This window comes from Apium graveolens, chromosome 1, assembly GCF_009905375.1.
Source record: "Apium graveolens cultivar Ventura chromosome 1, ASM990537v1, whole genome shotgun sequence".
NCBI classification, from domain to species: Eukaryota; Viridiplantae; Streptophyta; class Magnoliopsida; order Apiales; family Apiaceae; genus Apium; species Apium graveolens.
This window is the reverse complement of record NC_133647.1, coordinates 195,497,450-195,507,488: the sequence shown is the minus strand read 5'-3', so window position 1 is coordinate 195,507,488 and position 10,039 is coordinate 195,497,450. Positions and strand designations below refer to the sequence as shown.

Genomic DNA, 10,039 nt, shown 5'->3' with positions numbered 1-10,039 from the left:
TCAAAAATTCCCCAAAAGAAGAAAATTAAATCAACAATTCAATTCCAGAAAAGGCAAATATAAAACAATATCACTCATATATGGAGAACTAAATATTCCCAAAAGGAGAAAAGTAATATTTGACAATTTAATTCCAGAAAAGGCAAAAAAAATAAAAAAAAATATTCCAAACATTTCTCACTGGCAGCACAAATTCTAATTATCTGAGAGAGAGTTGTACCAATATCTTACCAAAAATCAATCATATAGTTGCATTAAATTTAAACATAAATTATTATTACTAGGAGAGAGAAAAAGGGGAGAGAGAGAAAGAGAGAGAGAGAGTGGAGAGAGAGGAGAGAGATAAAAAGGGTAGAGAGAGAAAATAAAAAGAAAAAAAGGGTGGAGAAGAACATAACATTCCAAATTGAATCAGCAGAAAAAACTGGTGGAGGATGTGAATAAAGTACAATTTTACTTACATATTAGTGTTTAAGTTTCTTCATTTCTGTGTATGTATAACTTCAAGATTTTGCATTTTTTGTGTGTGTAGGTTTGCAATCACTCTTCTTGACCCAGCTGCTGCAAACCCATTTGGTAAATTCTTAATCTTTTTGGTTTTTATGTTTGATCTAGTGCTTTATTTCTTGATTTTTGGGCTCAAGAATGGTATCTTGATGTAAAGTTTGAATCTTTTTGAGTTTTTTTGCTTTTTGGAGTGGTGGGACTGATGAGTTGTGTTTAGTTTGGTGGTTTCTTTGTTCTTTTTGATGTTGGTAGGTTTGATCTGAAGTTTTTTTAGTTGATTTTAGTATAAGGGTTTGGTTTTCGAGATTAATGTGGTAAAGGGTTGGTGAATTTATGATCATATATAATGTAGAATGGTAGATTGATGCAAATATTCATTTTTGAATGCAGAATTGCAGTTTCATATCTTCGTGAGTGGCTCTGATTTTTGTGGTCTCTTTTAGTTATTTTTTTTAAAAAACAATCACTTTGGTATCTTTGTTATCTGTCCAATTAAGCTGTGAACACTTCCAATTTTTGATGAAATGCTACTAAAGAAAGTATGTATGTAGTTGGTTCTGTTCATTTTATGTTTAAATGATTAGTGGCCGTTAAGATTTATTTTAGTGATTGTCTATGAGGTGATAATATTAGCAGATTAATACACTGAAAGTATCAATTTGCGAAATGTGATAAGATTTCTCATGCTTATAAGATATTACTGATTTATGATGCCTGTTTGATTATGACTGAATGGGAACATTTCTAAAATTTGTAGTGACGGGATTTATTTAACGCAGATTAGAAGGTAACGTGTTGGTTGGCAAATATACATGGAGGCTACAAAGTGTTGGTTTAACAAATTTAGATCGAAAAGTAAGGCTAAGTCTTCGAGGAATGAAACCACAGGCAATGGGAGAGAAGGCTCGAATGCCCCAACAACGGAAGTAGCACCTTCTGTTGCCACAAAGCAGAAGGTCGCAGCGGCCAAGCAGTATATTGAGAAGCATTACAAAGAACAAATGAAAAACCTGCAGGAGCGAAGGGAGCGGTATGATCCTTATGCTTCTTTTTATTCAGTTAATCTTAGTTTGTTTTTAGTCGTCTGGTCTGTTTGTGTTGTGAGTTCTTATTTCAGTTTGGATCATATGACACACCACACTCTTTAAAGTTTTAAAGGCTCTTGATTCATTTATGTGCCAGCGCCGTTTAGAAAATTCTTACTACTTTATACTATATGACGTATCATACTTTGTGTAAGTAATCAGGTAGGTTATTTTATGACCTGTTCTAAAATGAAATAAAATCAGCTTGAAGGTCAATACGTGTTTGATGCATATGTGTGTAATTAATCTTTTTAGAATTGGTTTAGGTTATATTAGCTGACTAACTATTTGTGATTGAACATCTGACTCTTGTCTAGATGCTTTTATGGTTGCAAGTATTTAGGTCCATATATCTTATGTGTTTTCTATGTATTAATATATAATGCACCGATTGTAATGTCCATATTTGGTGATGAGTGACGACTTGCTGATCTTAAAAGTACGAATTTTTAAATTTATACTTAAAAAGTAATATATTTTACTTATAAACTATGATGATGTCATTTGAATTGCCATTTTTCCTGACATGATTGCCTTTTTCTTACGTGCTACGGAATTATCGTATGCCTGTCATTGCAAAATGCTACTATAAACTCTGTATGACATGGATAAGTTTTTACATAAATTTGCATGCGTATGTTAACTTTTGGCTTATTTGTTGTATTATGTATCAAATCTTTTAAAAGAATTGACCAACACATAGTCATAAAGTAACGTTAAGGATTATGCTACTTTGTCTACCTATCCGCACATCTAACTTTGTTCAAACTTTGTTAACTTTTTATCTCTACCAAATTAATCATGGACCTTAATTAGAGATGAATCTAGACTTAAGCGATATATTAATTTTCTACACATAAGAAATCTTTTTAAGTTAATTAGTGCAACTAAATATTAGGCCAAAACCGCAAGTAAATATGAAGGATAAAATGTTTTGAATCTAGAGATTGGAACATCAACTGCTAGTGAAAGCTTATATGCAACAGATGTAATCGATAAATGTTAAACAAACCCTTATAACCACTATTAAATACTCCTAACCCTAGAGAAGAACTAAATACAATATTATTTTAATACAGTTATACCAAAAAATTTATTTTAAGCCTGTGTGTGTGTTTCTGGAGCCTCCACCAATCAGTGTAACTATCAAATGGTTTTGATTTTTGAGAATTTCAACATGTTGTTTGTTCGTGCTCTCTATGTTTATCTTGTGTTCTAACTACATCTTTATAAGGATTTTATTTTACCTCTCTTGTATTTCAGTGATTGATTTCTGTTTATTATAAGATGAAAATAGTGACTGATGAACTTTCTTTGTGTAGACGTAATATGCTTGAGAAGAAATTAGCTGATACTGAGGCCACCCCAGAAGAGCAGACCAATATTCGCAAGTACCTGGAAAAAAAGGAAACTGAGTATATGCGCCTTCAGAGGCACAAAATGGGTGCTGAGGATTTTGAGCCTTTGACAATGATAGGCAAAGGTGCATTTGGTGAGGTAATTTGTTATTTCTTCTTCCTCTCATCTGTAAAGCATGGTACTTGTAAACCGATGTACATATATGATGGAATCCAGTCATGATTTTGCTGTTCTTTATATATGTGCTATAGTATCTATGCCAACCTGTCACTGGTTCCCATCATATTTTAGGTATACCCATTTTTGTATTTGATGAACTCTATATCCTTAAAATCAGCAGTTATTCTCATCACTACGAATGGCTAATCGATACCGTGATATACCTTCTTTAAGATAGATTTCAAGAGACTAAACAATTTTAGTTATAATAGTTTCCCACTTACTTGCTAACTGGTAGTGAGGGTCCTATTTGAAATATCCTTCGCTCGGTATTGCTATTGCACAATAAATAAGTGGTTGAATGAGCCCAAAAGGGCAATGACTAGTTCTGAATTCCTAAAATTGAAATATTGGAAGATATATTATCTTATTATTAAATGTTACTCTAATACCCAACATATTGTTTCTTGGCCATAACTCAATTTTGCGGGATTGAAGTTAAATTGAGTTCTCTACCTCTGTGAAATTTAATATTACCTATATAAAACAGAATAAGAAGTTCCGAGCAATTAATTCTTCTTATGTCTGTGATTGGTGATCATTCTGTTCATTTATATGGGAGTCCAGACAAGTCAGTTGCTTAGAGATGGGTCTTATAACCACAGAGAAATAAATGTAGCGTAATTAATCGGCGCTTCACTTTGTTAACAAATTTTCTATTTATATTTCGCGTATAATCCCCTCTATAATATTTCACTTTTGAATTAATTTGTGTTGATTGTAATTTTGAGCATTTATATTTTCAGTAAGTCAAGTATAATTCTCTTGTGAAAATTCATATTGGTCAGGTCTATTTACTGATATCAATACATTCAATCATTTAATCTACTGTCATCCACTTTTTTATACTATAGTTTTCTTAAATATAATTTGAGATTTAACTTGATAATTTAGACCTTAATTTGGTCGATTCCCCACATGGCGCGCTATAAGTAGAAGGAAGGGCACATAAGATTTGAAACATCTAAGGCTTGTTCAGTTTACTAAATTACATCATTTATGGCCAAAAACCTGCTTCTCCAATTTTTTTGTGGGTTTAGCTAATTGGTGTAAAATTGTTGGAAATTCATAACTTGTTACCCTGTACAACTGTTGTCAAGATGAGAATCTTTCGAGGACCATGAGGTTTGCCACTTTTGAACAATTCTTATAATGCGGGTTTCGTTGTTGGCGTCTTTACTTTTCGTTTTTGCTTTATCTTTTCTTCATCTCTTGGAGATATATGATATGCAGGGTCCTTCCTTAAGAAGATTATGATTTTGATGTCCTATTATCAACAAACGTTTCAACTACTTTACTAAAAATTTCACTTCCTATCAATTCCTTTCCCGAATGCAGGTAAGAATATGCAAAGAGAAGACAACCGGCCATGTGTATGCCATGAAAAAGCTGAAGAAGTCTGAAATGCTTAGAAGAGGCCAGGTACAGTCTCTTTCAAGAACATTATGGTGCATATGTTGGTCAATTTTATTAATAATTTCTGTTTTCTGATATGCTGCAATAGGTTGAGCATGTTAAAGCTGAAAGAAATCTGCTTGCCGAGGTTGACAGCAATTGCATTGTCAAACTCTACTGTTCCTTCCAAGACGAGGAGAATCTTTATCTTGTAATGGAGTATCTTCCTGGTGGAGATATGATGACTTTACTCATGCGAAAAGATACGCTTACCGAAGATGAGGCTAGATTTTATGTTGGAGAAACAGTTTTGGCTATTGAATCCATCCATAAACACAATTATATTCATAGGTCCGTATGTAGTAGTTAATATAATAATATATATACTTCAATCATGTGCACCACTGGTATGCTTCCTATAAGAGTCACTGATTGAAAGAAAGTCTTCTTGTTTCCTTACACAGTAGCCCGTTTAACTTATTATATAATAGGAACTACCTGCATTTTCTAACTTATTCCATTCTTAATACTATCTTTTTTTTCCATTCTTACTGCAAGCTTTGCGTCTTAGGCAAGATCATTGGTATTGAAAAAATTAAATAATATATTTTACCGTTTTTGTTTATACAGGGATATTAAGCCAGACAATCTGCTGCTCGATAGACATGGCCACATGAAACTGTCAGATTTTGGTTTATGTAAGCCACTGGACTGCAGCATTCTTAAGGAGAAAGATTTTACTGTGGGACAAAATCTTAGCGGGGCTCTTCAAAGTGACGGGCGTCCTGCAGCGCCTAGACGTACTCAACAGGAGCAGCTGCAGCATTGGCAGAAGAACAGAAGGATGCTTGTATAAATTCTCTCCCTTTTTACACTCCTTATGTTTTTTAACATTCTCGATTGACCATAAACTAAAGCATTGAAATCTGATAGGTTTAACGACCTGGTCCACTCTCAAGTTTGTTCACGAATTTTTCTTTCATATATTAATCAAGCAGTCACATACTTACATGTAATTAAGACAAAGAATGCAAATTGAAGTATGAAATCGTCTCTAGTGAGAAGTTTTCCTGATCTTGTTTGGTGATAGAGACTCCGTAATATATTAGAGTGTAATGATTTTATTTGTGTGTAAGATGTTATTAGGACTAGTCTCAATGCGGATGACAAAAGAGAAGGTCTTGATTATAGTGTAAATAATGTTGTTGAGTCGCTCACCTTTCATAATGATTGTTGAGTGTCCATTTGGGATACAGAGTTGTATAAATTTTGTGTCTGGGAAGCAGGTAAATCCTGAATTCCTTGCTTCCTTATTTAAGAGTATTTCACATATTGGTGCTAGTTGAATTTGTACTTGGCATAAAACAATAAAGACAGCGGCTGTCTGCAAGCATGAAACGTATTACCATCTTACGATGAAGAGTTATCTTGATTGTACTCTCTTTTCTCTTTCCTGAGATATGTACAATACCTTGTTTCTTTTGTAATTTGTGCTAATGAAACATTACACTGTTGACGTGTTTTCTAATTTCTCTCTATGTCACAACACCTAGAAAATCATAGTTGTTTATATATATCATCTATGGTGAAACTAGTTGGAATAACCTTGATATGTTATAGCTCCTCAACTTTCCAAATTAGTTGCCTTCTACATAGGATTATTGCTGGATCAAGTCTTTAAACAGTCAAGCAATGCAGTGTACAACCCAATGTTCTAACCTTCATGCCTTATTAGAAGACATTTTTTTAAAATAAAAATATGTATCCTCTTTTATGCAGGCTTATTCAACTGTTGGCACACCTGATTACATTGCGCCAGAAGTTTTACTTAAGAGAGGATATGGAATGGAATGCGATTGGTTTGATTCTGAATTATCCCTTATTCTTTAATAAGAAGTATTATTTTCTAAAGATTATCCGATTGATTATGTTTTGTACAATCACAGGTGGTCTCTTGGTGCTATTATGTATGAAATGCTTGTTGGGTATCCTCCTTTTTATTCTGACGAACCCATGACTACTTGTAGAAAGGTAATATGAATATTATTGCATTGATCAGTTTCTTTTATACCAAGTCAATTTTGTATTATCCTATTCTCTCATACTTGTCACTTTTGTTTATTGTATTCATTGGATTCACATCTTTACAAACATGCCAAGGCAAATTATAATGCTATCCTTTTGTTCCGTTTGTATGTAATAATATCATTCCACCGTTTATTATGGCAAAGTTGTGTGCATCTTGAAAGAAAAATCTCATATTTGGCATCAAAAGTTTCTGATCATTTGCTGTATATCTATAAGATTTAGTTTCATATATAATTACAGACCATGTGAAGACTCATCCTAAGATACCAATCCTCTGTATTTAGTTTTAATGTTTATGTCTAAAATATGACTCATGCAGGATTGTCAACCTCTTCATCATAGGGGGTTGGCAATTCTACCAGGTTGAGCGTTTTGTCATAATCTTCCCCGCTATATGGGCTAGACATTAAGCATGAAGAGATGATTGCCATTAATTCCGGATCCACCCCCTTTATGTAACTAATCGTTGCAACTTCAGTGTATATTTTCCATCATATAACAATGAAGCATGATGCATATCAAAATTTGTTAAATTTATGTGGTTTTTTCCTGACCCAAATATGTTAAGAATTATTAGATTTTCTGTCACGAAATTATTAGATGATATTAATTGTACAGTTGCATACATAATTCTAACCCCCTGTGTCTCTTAAACCTACTTATAGTCTGCATCATGCTGACAAATTAAATATTTCTAATTGGTGCAGATAGTGAATTGGAGAACTCACTTGAAATTTCCAGAGGAAGCTACCCTATCTCCAGAAGCAAAAGATCTAATTTGTAAATTATTATGTAATGTTGAAAGGAGATTGGGTACAAAAGGTGCTTATGAAATAAAGGTATGATGTTGTGTACTTTTCATGTAGACTGATATTATCATCATCAAATTAACCTGGATAGAAGCTTATTTTCAGGCTCACCCATGGTTCGCTGGTATTGAATGGGACAAACTGTATCAAATGAAAGCTGCATTTATTCCAGAAGTTAATGATGAGTTGGATACCCAAAATTTTGAAAAGTTCGAAGAGGTGAACTAGTCTGTCTAATATATCAGTCGTAAATTATGTCCATGAGTCTATGATTCTTTTATTTCTCATGCTTAATTTATGTGTTTGCAGGCTGACAATCAAATATCCACTGCAGCAAAGGCAGGTCCATGGAGGAAGGTTGGTAATCTACTTTCTTGTTACATGCATTCTATTACAATCAGGGTGGATGGATTTAGATCCAGTGGGGGGCAAGTAATTAGCTCAATTTTGAAATTTCTTAAATAATATAGCAAAAGAAAAGTGCGAAGCTAAATTTAATTCTATAAACAAGTTATTACTTTTTCATATGAAGTAAGCTAGAATATAACAAATAAATATATTAGGTATAGATTTATTACTACTATATCCTTTCTGATATATTATGTTGTTCCTATAACTCTCTTCTTCATATTTTCCCCAAAAACACTCCTTTAAGGGTCCTCAAAACTTTGAAACATTACCATTTGCCACTAGGAATCTAGGATGCCCTCGAGAAGAACTGAGATCGTGTGTAATGGGTACTATCAGTAACTTTGATGGATTCAGATTAGAGAAAACAACTTTTTTAGCTGAATTGGATCTTCCCGATTTATTGTGTTTTATGAATTGTGATTTTTTTTTGTCAGATATGAATTGTGATTTCAAAAAGTTAAAAGAATACACATTTGTGCTTTAACTTTTCACCTTAACATATGTTTTGCAGATGCTCTCATCTAAGGATGTCAATTTTATGGGCTACACATATAAGAACTTTGAAATTGTAAATGATCATGAATTGCCCGGTATTGGTACGTAGACCTACTTCAGCTTTTTTTTTTCCGTCCCAATATACAAAATGGTCATTTGGCAATGTTAGTGTTTTTCTTTATTATTGGGTGATAGTGTCTATAACTTTAATTACTTGTATCTTTTCAGCGGAACTTAAAAAGAAAAGCTCAAAACCCAAGAGGCCAACTGTGAAGTCCCTTTTCAGTAAGATCTCTTCCCCTTCCCACCTCCCTTTAACTTGCCATTCTACCACATACATCACTATACAAGAAAGGAAAAAAAATGTCCAGCAATTAAAGTTCATTATTCATCAATATTTGGAAGTTTCCGAATGGATCTACTCTAGGGAACGGAAGGACTTAAATAATAATATATATTTATTCTGTATATTATTGCTAAGCATTAACTAACCCAAGGTAATTATACCATCTTGTGTGTTGTTATAATACTAATATTTGGAAATATTTTACAGATGAAGAGTGGGATTCTGCTTCTCCTCCACCTGCTCAAGGAAGCTTTCTGAGCCTCTTGCCTCCGAAACTTGAGGTCTCGAAGCAGGATGGATCTGCTTGAGCTGAACCTATACTAATTTGTTCATAACTACAGCAGATAGTGAAGCATAGTTAAGCAAACAAAGCCAACTGAACACCAAAAACGATTCTGATAGGTTGTTTTCATTTGAGTATATATGTTGAGTGAAAAGTATTTAGAAATGAGGGTTTTACAGGTCATTCACCTGCTTTAGTTTGAAGTTACATGTGCACTGTAAATGTCGTGTGCTCGTTGCTGTTTCATAAGTTATCGTAAGATTTTGTTTGTCCGGTTGAATCAGTTGAAAACTGTGGATAGAAGTTGCCTGCCTTTTGGCAGTTGGACGTTATCTTTTTCTCTTTTAACAGAATTCACCGGTTTGTTTTGGAAGTTAAGATAGCGGCTTCTTCCTTTTATGCTACCTACTTTTCTTGCAGGTGCTTTGTTTATCATTTTCAAGCTTATCTTCTGTCATATGACATGACAGATAAGAGTAGCTCAAACATGACCTTTGTTTGGTCTAAATAATTATACAAAGTTGGACTTGTTGGATATGCTTATAATGGTATATATAGGGAAGTTATACAAATAGTTAGGGAGATGGAAAACCAATCTGAAGCCTGATGCTTGTACTCTAACAACTGTTCTAGTCATTGCACAATATGCCAATATTTTCCGAGGTAAAGATATTCTTGTACTGTATTTTACGTGGGAAGTCAGTCCGTCGTTTAGCCATTTCATATCAGTTTTCTCTACAGATCTCACCGGTTTGTTTTGCGGTTATGATATTGGTTTCAGCAGTTTAACATTATTTTTCTCAACAAAATTCACCAGTTTGTTCTGGTAGTTATATTGGTTTCTTGCTTTTATGCTGGATTTTTTTGCAGGTAGTTTGTTTAAAATCTAGCTATAGCTCTATAGCTTGCAGTTACCAGCTATAATTCGATTCTGCTGCTTGAGCAAAATCACGTTGAACATAATGCTCAGAAACAAATGATGGCGTACTCTACTACCTTTTAAACTTGTTTTCAAACTTCATGTCTGCTTAAATTTTCATTG

The 10,039-nt window shown here is 33.5% G+C and overlaps 1 protein-coding gene across 3 annotated transcripts; it reads left to right on the top strand.

Annotated features, from left to right (window-relative positions):
• The first annotated feature begins 289 nt into the window (after positions 1-289).
• LOC141675803 (uncharacterized) lies at positions 290-9,396 on the top strand. 3 transcript variants are annotated; one of them, XM_074482068.1, is made up of 15 exons: positions 290-445; positions 533-576; positions 1,287-1,537; positions 2,915-3,089; positions 4,509-4,592; positions 4,675-4,916; positions 5,196-5,415; positions 6,345-6,424; positions 6,512-6,596; positions 7,361-7,492; positions 7,568-7,681; positions 7,772-7,819; positions 8,385-8,469; positions 8,597-8,653; positions 8,922-9,396. In XM_074482068.1, the coding sequence occupies exons 3-15, from the start codon at positions 1,320-1,322 to the stop codon at positions 9,020-9,022; spliced, it is 1,641 nt and encodes a 546-aa protein (XP_074338169.1). In that variant the 5' UTR covers positions 290-445; positions 533-576; positions 1,287-1,319; the 3' UTR covers positions 9,023-9,396. The 3 variants fall into 3 exon arrangements, with proteins under 3 accessions (XP_074338169.1, XP_074338170.1, XP_074338171.1); XM_074482069.1 differs by having other exon boundaries at positions 1,265-1,537; XM_074482070.1 differs by having other exon boundaries at positions 533-577; positions 1,272-1,537.
• Positions 9,397-10,039: the final 643 nt, after the last annotated feature.